The sequence below is a fragment of the Peromyscus californicus genome, unplaced genomic scaffold, assembly GCF_007827085.1.
Source record: "Peromyscus californicus insignis strain IS unplaced genomic scaffold, ASM782708v3 Scaffold_8__1_contigs__length_139910024, whole genome shotgun sequence".
NCBI lineage: Eukaryota > Metazoa > Chordata > Mammalia > Rodentia > Cricetidae > Peromyscus > Peromyscus californicus.
In genome coordinates this window covers 15,506,018-15,524,603 of record NW_026294606.1, presented here as the reverse complement: position 1 = coordinate 15,524,603, position 18,586 = coordinate 15,506,018, and the positions used below count along the sequence as shown (strand labels likewise).

Below are 18,586 nucleotides of genomic sequence, written 5' to 3'. Positions count from 1 at the left end.
TCAGTGGCCAGGCAGGAAGTATAGGTGGGACTAACAGAGAGGAGAATTGAGAGAACAGGAAGCTGGGTGAGAGAGACACTGCCAGCCGCCATCAGGACAAGGAAGATGTAAAGTACCGGTAAGCCACAAGCCACATGGCAAGGTATAGATTAACAGAAATGGATTAATTTAAGCTGTAAGAACAGTTAGCAAGAAGCCTGCCATGGCCATACAGTTTGTAACCAATATAAGTCTCTGTGTTTACTTGGTCAGGTCTGAATGGCTGTGGGACTGGCGGGTGTCAGAGATTTGTCCTGACTGTGGGCCAGGCAGGAAAACTCAAGCTACAGGAAGGTTTAAGTATCACCTCAAAAATAACTTCTGCTGTAAAATCCTAAGAACTGAGCTAACTTCAAACACAAAAACAGCACACAACTGAGCTGACTGAACATGTTAGCATAGTAACCCTGTGTCAGGGTCTAAGGAAGTATAGCCTGGTGCAAACAAGGACTGGGCAGGCAAATGTAGCCCCCTTCCTCCACTGCCAACACGGCTCCAAGGATACATCCTGCATCCACCTGGCAGACAAACTGGAACTGTGCTCACCTCTTCACGAAAGACAGGCACCCTAGCCTTTGCTTTCCTGCTCATTTGAAGGGATCCTCAAAAACTACACCTTGGCCGAGTACCCAATTCACTCAATCCTCTTTCAAAAATAAACTTTAGGGCTGGAGGCATGGCTCAGCATTAAAAAGGACTGGCTGATCTTCCAGAGGACCCAGGTTCAATTTTCAGTACCTTCATGATAACTCACAATCCAGGGGATCTGATGACTTGTTCTGGTCTCCATGGACACCAGACATTCATGTGGTGCAAAGTCATACATGCAGGCAAAATATCCAAACACATAAAAATATTTAAGAAAGAATCTAAGTTTTATTTATATCAGAGGGCTTTACAACTGGCATACAACCTTTAGTCTCCAACATGCTAGCTTGGTTTCCTTCTCCAATGTGCTCATATAGTTATGGGTTTTCCAGGGTTATTTACTTAAAGACTGTGTGTAGCCCTTACTGACCCAGAACTTGCTATGTAGACCAGGCTGGACTGGAACTCACAGAGATTCCTTCTGAGTACGGAATTAGGGGTGTGGACTAATTCCGTACTCAGCCTTTTTTGTATTTAAAACTTAAATGCACACACGTTTTCCTGCTTTTTCCAATCAAGATAGGGACATCTTCCATTTTGCTTTAGTCTTAAATTTGAATCTAATGAAGCACAATGACTATGAAAACTCATTTAGCTAATACACCACAAAAAATGTATCTAATCCCTTAGTTGTCGGACATTCAGGGCATTATCAATGGTTTTTATTTTAAAAATAAGATTTTGAAGACCAAAATCTTTAATATTTTTGGTTTAGTAAACTTTTAGGGAAGATATGACTCATGAGTAAAATTAATGTTCAAAGTGCAAAGTTTTATTTAGTGGAGTCTTTACATGTTTAAAAATTAAGTATAAATAAACAGAAAGAGGGAACATGTTCAGCAACTCCACTCAGGATTCAGGGACCCTGTGAGGCTGGGTTGGAACCAGGATTTTATGTGTGTGTATAGGTGTGTATGTGTGTGTATACATATGCATATGTACATACACAAATATAAATAAGCACAAGTGTTGATACACGGTAGGTACAATTATCCATATACGAATATGTACTTACTCTTCAACTATGACAACTAAGAAGACCTTGTGGAAAATAACAGGATAGTAACAAACACATACAACAAGCAGACATTGGTTTTTAAGTTCAATTTTTCTAGCAATAAATACTACAGTTTTGTGGCTATAATCCTGATGAAATGGACATACTTAAATTGAGAGAATTTGGTAACATAACTTGTCTTCTTCGGAAGTACTGAGGTCATCAGAGTCCAGGACAGTCTGGAATGTGTCCTGGTGTGAAACAGGTGAAGGAAACAGGAGAGTAAATACTGTGTGTGACCTAGACTTGGCTCTTTGACTGTCAGCCACAATCTGCGAATCTCAAGGGAAGCTGAAGAGCAGAGGAAAGGCCGTGATAGTTCAGTCTACTTTGCTGATGTGGGGAGTGTGGAGAATGTCTTTGTGGGAGTAATAGAGAATCATGTCTGCAACTCACACCCAAACAGTTCAAGAAAAACATCTGTTGTACTTGCAACTTTCCCCCCAAGTTTCAGATTGCTTCAAAATGAAAACAAATCCTCTAAAAGATACTCAACAATTAAAACTCAAGGGTCTCAGCAAATAAGAGAACTGTAGAGTTTGCTTTAAATGGTCATCAGAGACTTCTGCAAGAACAATTGCCGTGGACACCAGCGACAGATGCCAGAGCTGACATGAGACCGAACAAGCAACAGAGATGGCAACTACAGTCAGCAGGGTTTTTGTTTTAAGATTTAGCTGTGACAGGAAGAGAAGGGCCTCAGATGAGTTATAGTGAGAGGTCTAGAAACAATCCCATGTAGCAGGAATATGAGAAGTTCTGGCTTCTTCAGATATTTGAAACCATTTCAAGTTCAAGGAATGTTTTTTGTTTCGTTTGTTGAGGATGGATTAGAATTGATGCTTATTGGGAAACAGATCTGACCTGGCATCCGCAAACACTCTGAACTAGCGGCTGAACAGCAGTGTTCTGTACGAAGTGGGTCTGTCGCAGAGAGGACAGTGAAGCCGCAGTCAGCTGGCAGCCCCACCCCTGGATGTACTCATGTGGGCCCCAGAACGTGCGTGGCTGGACCGCTGTCTCCCCGGGACCTCTTATGGGTTTGTCTGACAGGAAACAGCCCTTGCTGAAATCCTGGACATAAGAAAATGACCAGCTTGGAGTACCAGGCCTGGCCCCGATGCTTGGGATTTGAACTACCTATGGGAACAAGTGAAGAAGAAAAGGCCCAGTACTCACTTGGTAGTGCTTAGTCAGCTTGTTGCTTTAATTGTGCTTATCAAGAGAATGTATAATTTCGCATTTTGTATAAAATATCTCATTTTACTCCTTATTACTCTCAAGTTTGGTTCTGCCTAGCTGCAAACAGGCAGTGGCTACAAGGGCTCTTAGCTGAGACGGTGGCACACATTTCTCCACACTCTTATGCCTTATGGTCCTGTGGGTTACATCTGGTACTGTTTCCTGCTTTTTCTTGTAGCTGGTCTTCCTTTTTTTATTTTCTGAGACAGGGTTTCTCCATGTAGTCTTGGCTGTCCTAGATCTCACTCTGTAGCCCAGGCTGGCCTTGAACTCAGAGATCCGCCTGCCTCTGCCTCCTGAGTGCTGGAATTAAAGGCGTGCACCACCAACCACCCAGCACCAGTTTTTGAGGGTTTGCTCTGTAAAAACCTCTTCATCTGTTAAGCATTTGTAGAAAGCACGGCCTTTCAAAACATTACTCTTACCCTAAAATATTTCCATGTAGCTGGGCGGTGGTCTCTGGGTTTGAGGACAGCCTGGTCTGCAGAGAGTTCCAGGACAGCCAAGGCTACACAGAGAAACCCTATCTCAAAAAAACCAAAAATAAATAAATAAAATAATAAAATCCATGTTGTGTAAGACATGAGATGGGAACTGAATTAGCTTTCTGATTCTGTTCTCTAAAAACATGGCTTTTGGGTTAATGCTTGTATGCAGCATAAGGACAGGCCCAACATCATTCCTTCACAGTGAATAAGTCTGTATTTCTTTTCTTTTTTTTTAACATTTTTAATGATTTATTTATTCATTTTATGTGCATTAGTGTTTTGCTGCATGTATATCTGTATGACAGTGTCAGATCCTCTAGAACTGGAGTTACAGAGAGTTGTGAACTGTCATGTGGGTGCTGAGAATTGAACCCTGGTCCTCTGGGAGAGCAGCCAGTGCTCTCAAAACTGCTGACCCACGTCTCCAGCCCTACGCCTGTGTTTCTGTTATCCTTTGTTGAAGACTGCCATTGCCCTGCTGAACAGTCTTGCTACACTTGTTGAAAATCATTTGAGGATTGGGGAGTGGCAGAGTATTTGCCTAACATACTTGAGGTTCTAAGTTTAATCCCCACCACAACCAAGTAAAACAGACTGGGAGATGGCTCAGCTGGTAAAAGTACTTGCCACACTAAGTCTGATGGACCTCGCAAGTTGTCCTCCGACCTCCATGAATGAATACATAGACACAAATGAATGCCATAAATCTTTTTCAAGAAAAAGATAATCATTATGTGCAGAGATTCCTTCTGGGCTCTTCATTCGATTACACTATACAGTTGTCTTTATTTTGATTAATGTAGCTTTGCATAAAAGTCTTTAAATTAGGAAATGAATCCTTTTCATTATTTTTCAAGGTTATTTTGCCTGTTTGGAGGTCTTTGAGACTCTTCTTCAACTTTGGATGGATTTTTCTTCTCGATGCCTAGTGGATTTTAATAGGGATTGTGCCGAACCTGTAGATCATGTTAGACTGCACTGACATCTTAATAACACAGTCTTCTGGTTCATGAACACAGTCTTTGCACTGCATTTGGCTTCTTACTCGTCTCTTCTATTCCCAGTGCAGCATGCTGAGAGTATCAAGGTCCAAAAAGGCCCCACTCTACTTCATTTGTAGTGGCGTCCTATCTCAGGAGAGCCGTGAATATCAGACATAGAAAAGTATTAAAATAAGCAAATCAAAACTCAGAAGTGCAGATGTACAGAAATAACAAAATATATTTACTATGGAACTCAACAGCAGACCTAAACCCAGAAATTAGAGAACTTGATGACAAAAATTATATACATGGAAGAACAAAGAGAAAAAGGAATTAAGAAAAATGTGGTCAGCAACATATATACAAAGAACGTACCAGGAGACTAGAGAAAATAGAAGAGGGAAAAAGAAAAGAACGAAGAAATGATGGCTTCCAACATCCCAGGCGTGATGAAGGGTGTGATAAACACACTGAAGGAGCTCAGCAGGCTCCCATAGTAAAACCCACGGCTCCACACCCAGACGCAGTCTGTAAGACATCTTAAGATAAACATTCTACTCCTCACCTACAAGAAAACCCCAATAAACTAACAACTAAGTTCTTACTAGGAACAATGGAGGCCTCAAATGGAGGGGTACATGTTCAAATTGCTAAAAATAAAACAGTTAAAAATCTTACAAGATCATCTTTCAAAAATGAAGTAGAAATACAGGCAATCTCAGATAAATATTAACAGAATTTGCTGTGTGGCAGGCCCATTTAGGAGGGTCTAGAAGTTCTTTGTTTTGAAAAAAGGTTACCCAAGCCGGTAATGAGAAAGAAGAGACAATGGGAAATTCCAGAGGTTAGTGAGATAGAAAATACAAGTCACAGCACATGGTATAAATGTTTTCTCTCTCTCTCTCTCTCTCTCTCTCTCTCTCTCTCTCTCTCATTAGTTTAAAAGGACTATATAAAACAACATGCATGTAATTGCATTCACTGTTGGTCATAAACCAGAGAAAGGTGACTTATGGACTAGCACAGAAGAAGTGGGTAAGAACAGAAATTATACCCAAATGATGAAATGGACACGGAAACGCAACACTTACATGGAAGAGAACGAGAAAGAGCAAAAAGAAAAGGTGGATATAATATAATAAACTAGAGTCCAGAAGAACTCTTACAACAGACACAACTCAACAACACAAGACCAACAGCCCAACTTCAAAATGGACCAAGAATTTGAATAGGCATTTCCCCCAGGAAGAGAAAGTAGCCAGCATGTATTTGAAATGACATTCAACATCATTAGTCAGTAGGGAAATGCAAATCAAAAATGTTTATTTGGTGGCTATAATTCTTCAAAATGTTAGACATACAGTTACCACATGAACTCTTAATTCCACTCCAAGGTTTGTGCCCAGGAACAATAAAAAAAATACACCCACAGAAAAATATGTACACAAATATTTGTAACAACATTTACTCACAGCAGCCAAAGCAGACAACCCAAGTGTCCTTCAACCCAAATGGATTAATAAACTGTTATATCCATGTAATAGAATAGTACTTGGTACTAAAGAGGATCAAATGCTATTTTGCTTGAATGAGGTTGAAGATTGATAATAGTATTTTTAAATGTAGATATAAAACAGCACACTGTATTATTTTATTTATGCTAAATAAAATCTATTGGCAAATCTATAGGGATAGAAAGATTAGTGATTTTAGGGACCAGGGACAGTAGAATGGGAGTCAGCTTCTAGTTTCTAGAAGATTTCTTTCTGGTCTGATGAAATGTTCTGGGTTAACATAGTGGTGACTATTGCCCAGCTTTATGTCTACAATAACATCCAATGACTTCTTTAAAAGGGTGAAGGTTTGATATGCAAATTCTATACTAATAATTTTTAATAGCAAATGATTTGAATGAGAATGTCTCTCAAACAGATACAGAAATGATCAACAAATAGATGAAAAGATGTATAACACTACCAGTCATTAGGAAAATGTTTATAAAAACTACAAGGAACTATCTCTTCACACCTTCCAGGATGGCTATAATTGAATAGTCAGATGAGCTCCAAGTGCTTATGATAATAGAGAGACAGGGAGCCAGCCCCTCCCTGACTGCCCGTGGGAATATAAGATGGGACAACCTCTGTGGAAAACAGTCCGGCAGCTCCTTAAACGATTAAATAAAGTGACCAGATGAACTTGACTCCTAGGTATAAATCCAAGTAAGTGAAGACAGTCTATACACAGCTCTGTACAGTCAGTCAGCACTTGTAACAGCCCAAACATAGCAACAACCCAAACATTCATCAATTGGTACATTTAAAATACAGTATTATCTGTGCAATCAGAGATCCTAAGTACTGACACGGGCAGCCCAAATGAACTTGGAATATCATCAAGCCAAGTGAAATTAGTAAATCACTAGACCACATAGTGTATTTTCAACAGAATCATAAACTGTTCAGGGAAGGGAAATGTGTAGAAACAGAAAGTTGACTGGTGGTTCTTAGAGTTACTGTGGAGATGGGGGTAGTGACTGCCATATTTTCTTTTACTCCAGTTTCAGAGGGGACAAACAGAAAGCTGTTCATCCCCCAACATCCCAACCCTGAAGAAAAGGAGGTAGACTTGACCCAATCAGCTGTATCAGAAGGGCGAACAAGAGCAAATCTATCAGAGGGTGCAGAGGATTCATCACAGAATGACGACTAGTTTTCTGCACCTGTTTGAAGGAAGGATGTGGTACTTTGAGTTGCCTGCTGGGGTTGAAATGATAAGCTGGGTAGAGATGTTTTCCCATCCTTACCAAGCCCAAGTGGACAATGCTGCAATTCTCCTGGCAAGCAGTGTCTTAGGGGCCACACTAACTTTGCAGCAGCAAGTCCCAATGGGAGCCTGATGCACAGCTAGTTAATACTAGGTTTGCCATCCCTCCCACATCATTCCTCAGCAGAGCCTCCATCCTCACCCAGCATCAAGAAGACTGAAGAAAGCAGTGCAAATTATGGCTGGTGAGCATTCTCCGTTCCCCAAACGTTGGTCTAGTGAGGCCTAGTAGGGAGACAGACCTACACATTCCCCTGGTAAAAACAGACTGAACAATGAAGCATGAAACAGGGCTAGTTCACACTGCTGCCTCCAGTGTCAATGGAGCCCATCAATGAGAAGGAAGGAGGTGTGATATATGGTGGTCTGCATTCCCTTTCCCATGCCCTGGTGTTACTGGGATGCAGTGGGGAGCTGAGCCCCCAGCTCTATGTGGTATCCATTAGAACAGAAGGGTGGGAAAGTGACTCACAGGGCACAGCAGGGAAATGAGGTTCAACCACAACTGCAGCAAAGCATATGAGTCACCTCCCATTCACCCTGGATGGTAGCAGGGCCCAGATCACCATTTCATTTCTCAAGGAGCTAATATTACATGACTCAAAGGCAACCTGACCACGCAAGGCACTGCTCCACTTCTCCCATGAAGGTGTCGACAGAGCAGTGGAAAGCTGCACTTCCACCCCACCTGCATGCCATGGGGCTGTATGGGGAGCAGTCTGCCAGTGGGAGGCTGAGCAGACATATCTCACATGTATCTGGAGCTGACTGCCCAGAAGGAGACTACTGATACATAAGAAAAAACAAAAAGCAGGGTCCAAAAATATGTCATAAATCATTTGTCACACCAAGAATTAAGAAAATCACAACTTGAATGAGAAGAAATGATCAGCAGATATGAAACATTGAAAGTCTCAATAAGGACTATAATTATAACGTGCCTTGGCAGTAATTTTTAAAAGAACTGGAAGCTTAGAATGTTCTCCGAACAAAAAAAAAAAAAAAAAAAAAAAAAAAAAAAAAAAAAAAAAAAAAAAAAAAAAAGAATTGAACTAGAAATCCCTAACAGAAAGACAACAGGAAAAAAAACTCTAAAGACTTCGAAATTAAATATCAAAGGTATAAACTAATTTGTGGGTTAAAGAGAAAGTCTCAAAGGAAATTACATAACACAGAGAATTGAATCAAAATGAAAATGGAACATACTGAATGACATGGGACAGTAATAAAGGAAACTTACACCACTTTAAAGAAGAAAGATCTCAAATCAATCCAAGTTCCAACCACAGTAGCAAGAAAGGTAGGAGAAACAAAAACACAAACAGAAACCCGGAGCAAGCATTGGAAGGGTAAGAATAAGGGCAGACATCAAAAGAACTCTAAACAGGAAAACAGTGGCAGCTTTCTACTGATTTGCTTTTCTACTTTATGGAAAAACTAATTGATGTAACTGGTAAACTTCCCGAAAAGCTGACACAAAGTCCAAAGATCAAAAGACACAAGTGGATGAGCTGTCACTCAATCAGGTGCTCATTCCCATGTGCCCAACCTTCTGATATTGTGACACCATGCATATATGAAACTCACAGTTCACACTCAGAACTGTGCAAGCAAGTTACAAATAACAACAACAACAACAACAACAACAACAACACACACACACACACACACACACACACACACACACACACACACACACACAGAAAACTTGGTAAGTTTACAATGTTGTGTTAGGCCACATTCTTAACTATTCTTGGCTGTATTTCACCTGAGTCATGGGCTGGACACACCTGAAAGGATGATATGGACCTAATAAGAACAACCTCATGCTCATAAATTTGACAACTTAGAAGAAATACACAACTTCTTAAAGACTGCAAACTACCAAGACTTAACATGAGAAGACCTGGATAGTCCTGCAGAAATAAAGAAACCTAGTTCATAAATAAGAAAGTCCTGGAAAAGAAATCTCTAGGCTTACATGACTACTGGAGAATGCTGGCAAATATTTAAAGAAGAGGGAGTAGCAATCTTACACAAAATACCTTCTAGGACATAAATGGGGGGACATATACCAACCCTCTTTTATAAAGCTAGAGTTTTTCTGATACAAAGATAGTACAAAGAAGATAAAATATTTTTTAAAACTGTATTTAATGCCTCTTTTGAACGTTAGGTTAAAAAAAAACTTCAATAAAATATTAGCAAACCAAATCCAGCAATACATCATAATAGCATTACTTACCACCACTTAATGGGACTTATTCCAAGTATCTAAGGCTGTTTAGACAATCAAAAATCAATATAGGGCTGGGGAGAGAATTTAGTCAATGAAGTGCTTTGCTGTGCAAGCATGAGAACCTGAATGCGATCCCAGTACCCACATAAAAAATCTAGGCATAGTAGTTGTAATCCCAGAGTTGAGGAAGGGGAGATGGGCAGAGCCTAATCTACTGGGCAAGTGCCAAGCCAGAGACCCTGTCTCAAAAGCAGGCAAACAAACAATATCTAAAACAGATGACAGCTAAGGAAAGACACACAAGCGTAACTTCTGGGCACCACATATACCTACTCACACAACACCCCCAATATAATTTACCATATTAACTAGCTAGAGAAAAAATTACATGGTTCTATCAGTTGACACATGAACAGTACTTGGCAAAATCCAACACCTATTCCTGACACTAACAGAAAAACAAAAGCCTATCAAGCAGGAGACCATATGCTCTCCCTAAGAGCAATAAGAGGTCATGGTATCTGTTTTCTATTCTGCTGCTTTTGTGCTTGGGAGTTCTAGGCTTCAACAATAAACATAAAAACACATACAAGCATACAGATTGGGGAGGAAGAATTCAACTGTCCTTATCTCTGGACAACATCAGCATTTATACAGAAAACCACAAGGGATCTCAAAACTTCTCAGAACTTTCAATCAACGTGTTCAATCAAGGTTGCAGGATAAGGACAGAACAATATACAAAAATCCACTGCATTTCTGCAAACAAAATAATATGAGAAAATGGCAACTAAAAGTACACCACCAGTCACAAACACTCCAAATAGATCACTCAAGTATAAACTTCTAAAAACAATGTATGGATCTATATGTTGAAAGATTTAAAATCCTGATAAAAATCAAGATTAAATAAATGAAGAGACAATATGATTATGGACTGAGTAAAGATGGGCAATCTCCTTAATTTCATTTATATAATTTAATTCTTAACAAACTCCCAGCAGGTTTTTTTGTTGACATATACAAACTTATTTAAAATTTATTGGGAAAGTCACAGATCATAGCTACAATAATATTTAAAAAGAAAATGAAGTGGAAAGAGTCACTCTACAGTGATCACAACATGATGGCATTGCTTGGGGGTTAACGGACAGATCAACTGAGACAGAAAAGAGAAACCACACACACACACACCTCTCAGGACAATGGGACAGATGAGTTCTTAAGACTTAACTCCAGGAAAATTCAGAGAAGGGAAACTGAACTTCATGAGGACTAAGAGCTGCTGTCACAGAACACAAGCACATGGCCAGCACGATATAAGGGCCAAGTGGAGATGCCATGTTTTGAACTCTTGGTCTGCAGCCAATGGCCATATTTTGGGAGGTTATGAAAATGTTGGGAGGTTTGCCCAGCTGGAGGAAGTAGGTCCTTAGGATGTGCCTCTGTAATGCTGGGTTCCTATTCTGCTCTTCCTTTCTCTGCTTTCTGATGCAGTTAAGAAAAGAACAGCTCTCTTCTGCTACACATTCCCACCATGTGTGCTGTGGGATGGTCTGTATATCAAATGTGTTGCTCTGATTGGTCAATAAATAAAACACTGATGGGCCAGTAGCCAGGCAAGAAGTATAGGCGGGACTAACAGAGAGGAGAATTGAGAGAATAGGAAGGTGGAGGGAGACACTGCCAGCCGCCGCCATGACAAGCAGCGTGCGAAGATGCCGGTAAGCCACGAGCCATGTGGCAAGGTATAGATTTATAGAAATGGATTAATTTAAGATGTAAGAACTAGATAGCTAGAAGCCTGAGTCATTAGGCCAAACAGTTTAAATAATATAAGCGCCTGTATGTTTATTTTATAAGTGGGCTGTCGGACTGCCGGTGCTTGGCAGGACCCAGAGAGAAAACGCTCCAGCTACACATGTGATGTCTGTCCAAAGACCTGGGACCAAGCAACCTCGGACTGAACCCTCTGAAACCATCAATTAAAATGAACCCTTCCTCCCTTAAGTTGTTTTAACTTAACAATTGAATTAGAAAGTGGATAAAAGGCATCACAGACTTAAGCAAAGGAGGGTAAACACATGACAGAGAAGCACATAAACAAGTGACGGTTACAATCATTAGCCAAGATAGATTAGCCTTCCTCAGTTCTTTACTGGGTCAAAGCTAAATGCAATCTGAATACAGAACTACAAATAAAGAGGGGCTGGAGCTTAGTTCAGTGGCAGAGCGCTCTCATAGCATGCACAAGGGCCTGCATTTGTTCCCCAGCACCACTAAAACAAAACACCACAAAGAAGTGTCTCTCCACCCGCTAGAACAGCTCATTAATGACAACACCTAAAACCGACGAAGACGCAGAGACCTTGAACACTAGACACTGCTGACAAGGAAGTAAAATAGGGCAGTCAAGATAACTCAGTGAGTAAAGGCGGTCACTGCCAAGACTACTGACAACCTGACTACCATCCTGGGACCACATAGCCACAGGAAGAACTGACGTCAGCACGTTGTCCTCTGATCTCTACACGAGTGCAGTGCCACACACACACACACACACACACACACAAACACACACACACACACACACACGCAAATAACTGTAAAATAAACTAAAAATTGAACATTTTTGATTGGGAAGACTTAGAGGGAGAAATAGAGAATATGATCAAAATAATTTGTATGCATAAATGAAATCCTCAAAGAGTAAAAATATTATAGACTATAATAATTTATTTAAAAGAAAGTAAAATGGGGCCTAGGGAGATGGCTCAGTGGTGCTGTGCAAATGTGAGGATTCGAGTTCAAATCCCCAGAACTAAAGGATCTGGTGCAGTTACATGAGTCTGTAACCCAGCAGTGTGATGGGGGCAGGAGCTGAGAAAGGAAACTTTCTGGGGCTTGCTCCTCATCAGCCCTGCTCCAGTTTCAGTAAGACATCATACCGAAGGGGAAGAAGGCAGAGTGATAGAGCAGGACCCCCGGCTTCCTCCTGTGGCCTCTGTGTGCACCTGCACACACATGTGCATACATCACGCACACGCACACACACACACACACACATACACGCACACACAGAGGGATGCAGCATTAAATAAAAGATATTAAAATGGGTATGTATATTGTGTGTGTGTGTGTGTGTGTGTGTGTGTGTGTGTGTGTGTGTGTGTTCCTATATTCCTTAACTTTGACTGAGGTGGCTTGGGAACCTCACCATGGCAACTGCAGTGGGCATACCCAGTTTTTTTGGGGGGAGGATTTATTTTGTTTTAAATTGTGTGTGTGAGTGCATGAACGAACATACACACATTAGTGCAAGTGCGTACAGAGGGTGTAAGAGGCATCAGATCCCTTTGACCTGGAGTTACAGGTCATTATGAGCCTACCGATGTGGCTGCTGGAACTCAACTCACATCCTTTGGAAGAGCAGCAAGTGCTTTTAACTGCTGAGCCATCTCTCCCACTCCAGATTTAGGTTTTAAAAAGGGCCATTCCCCACTAAAATGAACTAGGACTTCTTGGAAAAAGATCTGCTTTCAAAGCTAGGGCAAAAATGAACAAAAAACAAGCTAGAAGTTCTTTCTGTGTCCTAGGAATGGTGGAGACACAGCAAAAAGTTTGACAGGGCTCTGAATGGTTGAAATAGAAAAGCTGAAACATCAAGACAAATAGGAAGACCAGATTCCATTGAACAAAATACGAATCCACACTGAAATAACTGAGCCAACAAAGAAGAGAAGATTGTTCCTTACAGTATAATGCCACTTAACACAATTTCTATCACGTAACGACTCAGGAAGAAAGATCAATAGGTGCTATAACACTACTGAGTCAAAGGTGATATGGAACAGGATGTTACACAGCTTCAAAGCATCTTTCTATGAGATATTAATTATGAATGGAGAAATAATAATTTATACTGGATAAATCTTGGCAGATACCAGCTTACTGATATGATCAAACTTAACATTCCCAGTGATAAAGCAAAATGACATCTTGAGTCATCATCTGAGGGCCACTTCTGTAAGGCTTCCAACCAAAGTGCATAACCTCAGAGGTACCATTAGTAGAGAGCAGACAATCCAGACCTGAACACATGCTACAATATAATTAAGCCATAATAGTAAACAAACTAAGGTCATAAGAAAAGGTCTAAGGTCATTGAAAGAGATTTAAAAATCATTACAAGGCCAGGACATTATGGTGAATGCCTGTAATCGAGCACTTGAGAGATCAAGGCAGGAGGATCAACATGAGTTCAAACCTGGCTTGAGAAACAGAGTTTGAGACCAGCCAGGACTAAATGGGAAGACCTCATCTCAAAAAAAAAAATAAAAGAAAAAAAAAAGACCCTTTTGCTATTAAAGGATATTATAGGAACAGCTGACAAAATTTGAATGGCACCTGCAGGCAAACAGAAGACTGTGACTGTGTGTGTGTGTGTGTGTGTGTGTGTGTGTGTGCGCGCGCGCGCGCGCACAAGTGCATCTGTCTGTCTGTCTGTATATATGCAATACAGGCTGGAGGACAACCTCAAGTGTCATTCTTAAGAGTATGATCCACCTCTTTGAGACAGGGTCTCTTGCTGGCCTGAAGTTCACCATTTAGGCTAAGCAAGGCTTAGGCTAGGCCAGTCAGTCAGACCCCAGGAACCCCATCTCTCTCTCTGGTGCTGGAACTACAACTGTGAATCACTATATCTGGCTTCTTTTTTTAAACCTGGGAGCTGGAGATTGAACTGAGGTCCTCACGCTTGCACAGCAAATGCTTTATCACAGAGCCATCCCCTCAGCCTCTTCATGGATGCTTTTCATCCAACTTCTAAGTCTCATACAGTTCTTTTTTTTTCAAAGCATCACAAAAAAGAAGAGCATGGAAATCTAATGGAGGAATATTACATTACTCTGTAATATTCTAGTCAATTAAAAAATCATTCTGATTTGCCTCTATATTCATAACACCTAATAGACATAATAGGCAAGATTATGGCAAACTCTATAAAGCCTAAACCCCAATTTCTTTAACCAATAAGCTATCAATAAAAAATGACATAAGTGAAATTCAAGATTTAATATACATAACAAAAAGTGACAACATATTGACACCTTTTGGATCCTAATATAAATGATACATAAATACATTTATATGGGACACAGCTATGAGATAATGAGAAATCTGAACACTATTTAGCTAGCTGATGATACTGTGAGTTAGTATTTTCGTTATGGCAGACAGGTAGGTAATTACTGAATAAAGTGACGTCTACTGTGAGCGACAGGAACTGTCAGCTGGTGACTGACTGTGTGCACTTAAGGAATGGCTCATACATGGGGATGCAAAGACCTTTGTTTCACTCTTTGTACTTTTGTGAGCTCTGAAATTCTCCCTAATGAAAGGGGTATTTCTTGTTCTAAGTGGTAGAACCAAGATTTAAATCCAGGTTTGTCTCATTATAAAGCTAGTTTCTGATGAATTTTCTACTTTGTCCTCTAAAAGTTAAGTATTTTATTTATGTACCTGGACATTAAACTTTCCTATGATTCATTAGCCAACATTCAAAAAATTATTCTCCACCCCAAAATATAATAAAATATAACTGACTACCTTTAATGAGATATAATTTTTAAAAATTAGATATTAAGTAAATTTTCCAGATTTTTCCTAATTAAAAATTAGCTGTACTTAGAGAAAATATTAATAAATTATTCAATTAAAAATTTAAAAAATCGGCCGGGCGGTGGTGGCGCACGCCTTTAATCCCAGCACTCGGGAGGCAGAGCCAGGCGGATCTCTGTGAGTTCAAGGCCAGCCTGGTCTCCAAAGCGAGTACCAGGAAAGGCGCAAAGCTACACAGAGAAACCCTGTCTCGAAAAACCAAAAAAAAAAAAAAAATTTAAAAAATCAGTTTCTCTAGTATACCACAATGGTCTCCTTCGCTGGGGCATCTGGGAATGTGCAGAGGGTTTCTGGTGTCCCTGAAACCTGGGATGAGGGGATTCGGTAGGTGGAGCCCTCGCTGTCCCCTGTGTAGAGTTTACCCTATCTCAAAGCTAACAGACCCCTCCAGAAAAACTCCACTAGAAAAAGAACCCTGATGAAGGGAGAAGGGAGGCGGCTTTGTTGCCTGGGGTGATACTGAGGGAAATAATCTACAAGGGAAGCCCGGGGTAGACACTCACTGCATTTGCTTTTTTAGCACTTCTAAGACCAAGGAAATCAGCAGGTAAGGGGACTGGCACCTTAGTGTCCACAAACGGTAGTTACCAGTACTAGTTCCTCTAGAGCCAGACAGATGGAGGAGCTACAAGGTGGGAAACACACTCTCTCTCTCTCTCTCTCTCTCTCTCTCTCTCTCTCTCTCTCTCTCTCTCTCTCGATGGGAGAGAGAGGGCCCTCCTAGAGTGGACAGATTCCAGGAAGAACACAATGGACTGAGAGCTGATTGTTCCCGGCATCACTGAACACAACAGTTGCAGTGGGCGCCTCCTCCTTTACTTTCCTACCATCTCATCTCATCCACATGGCCAGGAGAAATCCTGCAAAGTCTGTTATTCAACAGCACTAAAATGAACGTGTACCGTTAGAAAATCCTACAAGTTACTACCAAGAAAATGATCATCATCTCTTCTGGCTATCACTTGTGATGGCAACAAGGCCCATGTTACGGTTGGGATCTCATTCATTCATTCATTCATTCATTCATTTTCCTAGATGGGGTTTCTCTGTGTAGCTTTGGTACCTCTCCTGGAACTCACTCTGTAGCCCAGGTTGGCCTCAAACTCACAGAGATCCGCCTGCCTCTGCCTCCCAAGTGCTGGGATTAAAGGCGTGCGCCACCACTGGCCGGCTTATGGTTGGGATCTTAAATGCACCTCACGGCCCCTCTGCTCAAAGCTTGGACATCAGTCTGTGGTGCTACTGAAGGGCAGTGGAACCTTGAAGAGGTGGGTTCGAGTGGAAGTCAGTCACCGTGAGCATGCCCTTAAGAGAAACACCGGGACTCTGATTTTTCCTGTCTTTGCAGGCCAGTGAGCAGTTTCCTTGTCATATATTTCTGTCATGATGTTTGGAATGGGCCAGCTGGTCATGGACTAAAACCTTCGAAGCCATGAGCCAAATGACCATTTTCTCTTTTGGATTAATTCAAATTTTATTAATGTTCTGTTTACTTATGTTGAGTGGGTACAGAAGCAAGGCACTCAAGGGACAATTTACAGGAGCTGGTTCTCTCTGTATGCCAGGTGGGTTCTGGGGTCAAATTCAGGTACCCGGGACTGGTGGCAAGTGCTTTTATCCACGGAGTCATCATCTCATTGGCCCCTAAATCAATTTTTTTCCTGGGTATTTTGCCACAGCAATGGAAAACTGCCTAACACAACCAACAAAGCCAGAGTGGAATCATGTCATCCATTTCCTAGATCAGAACTGCAAAAGGATGAGAGGCAGATACAGCTACGGGAGTGTAAGTTATGGCATGCTTTCTTGTCTGGGTATCACAGAAAAATCTATACAAAAACTCTGGCAGAGCGGGGCCTGCATCCTCTTGACTATGCTTTGACAGTACCTCTTGCACGGAACTGAAGGAAAAAGAAATAAATGACTGGTCCTCACATAGGCGTTCGAAGGTAGGAACAAATGTGTCAACTCAGTTTAAGATAATAATGGAGGAGACAAACACTCTTTCCAACATCTCTATTTCAAAAGGCCAAGAGCATTACTCAGGGTTTTATAAAGGAATTCTACCAGGCCAAACGGTGAGACAGAGAGAAAAGGATATAAACAACACCTGTACCTGGGCTGCTGAAGTGAAGACTAGAGGTTTTTCTTTCAGATACTTTCCATAATTACTCTTACTATGAGTTTCCACAGACACCAAGTACAATAAAGAGATGATTACCATGCATATTCGCAGCATATCCACTGTCATTTGCCAAAGTGGAATATGGTTTTTCATTCTGCGGCAAGACTCCTGCAGCCATAGTTGTCTGTTGGAAAATTGAAAAAAAAGATTATTACTGAACTAATCATGTTAGACATCTGCTGCCCAATATGGCAGTCATTAACTACGTGGTCCTTTCTTCTCTCCCTTCTCTGTGTGACTGAACTCAGTATTCCACTAGTGAGCTGCAGCCCCAGATGTACTATTTTAAAACTTAGTACAAAGAAGGGTAAACTAAAGTTGGGTATGGTGGCGCACGCCTTTAATCCCAGCACTGGGGAGGTAGAGGCAGGTAGAGCTCTCTGAGTTCAAGGCCAGCCTGAGTTCTAGAGTTCTGTGAGTTCCAGGACTATGTGGAGAGACCCTGTCTCAAGAAAAAAGATAGTGTAAACTGTCTCACTAATAACTTTTTATAACCAAGGTTGTCCTTTGACCTCTACATGTGCCCTACCATACACACATCTGCACTCTCGCATACTAACAGCACACATATCATACACAGATACAAAAAAAATTAAAGGCAAATCAGATGCTAGTACTGTACAGAAATTCTTGCATTTTTAGTTACAATTATTATGTTAAACTGCTGAAACCTTTTCTTTGTCACATTTAACTTAATGCTTTATGTTCTGAATTTATACTGAAAATTCACACAAAAATGAAGATGCAAAACTGCCCATATCTGATTTCTGTGCCCTATTTTTCTACTCACAATCATGTACTTGAGTACATTTTGACTCCTTAAGAAAAAAATACTCTAGCAAGAAGAGGGTATTTTTGTTTTTTTAGAAAGCAATATTTCCCATCACCGTGGCTTTTAAAGCACAGTCTCCATTCTCCACGTGTCCAGTGTGATAGCTACACGTCTCTGGCTGTCATCATTGTTACATGTGTGGCTGGGACAGCACACAGATTGGTGTCCTCAAAAGGGCCAGCCACACAAGGGAGGCAGGCAAGAGGATCTCAAATTTGAGGCTACGAAGTGAGGCACCGTCTCAAAACCAGCAAAAAAACGCCAACCAACCTACCAACCAACCAAAACTCTTGGCTGTACTGTAGCACTAAGATCTGAGCTCTGGCAGCACATCTCTGTCGATACAGGGTACTAACTGGGGAGACAGC

General features: G+C 41.0%; 1 protein-coding gene across 2 annotated transcripts in view; it reads right to left on the bottom strand.

Annotated features, from left to right (window-relative positions):
- Window positions 1-18,586, bottom strand: part of Ptpdc1 (protein tyrosine phosphatase domain containing 1) — a 55,808-nt gene that overhangs the window by 17,937 nt on the left and 19,285 nt on the right. The window contains exon 2 of one of the 2 annotated variants that reach the window (XM_052727852.1): window positions 17,423-17,510. The exons of the other annotated variant lie outside the window; for it this stretch is intronic. Within the exon in view, the coding sequence (XP_052583812.1) occupies window positions 17,423-17,504 (82 nt within the window). The 5' untranslated portion in view covers window positions 17,505-17,510. The remainder of the gene's footprint in view (window positions 1-17,422; window positions 17,511-18,586) is intronic. 2 annotated transcript variants of the gene reach the window in all.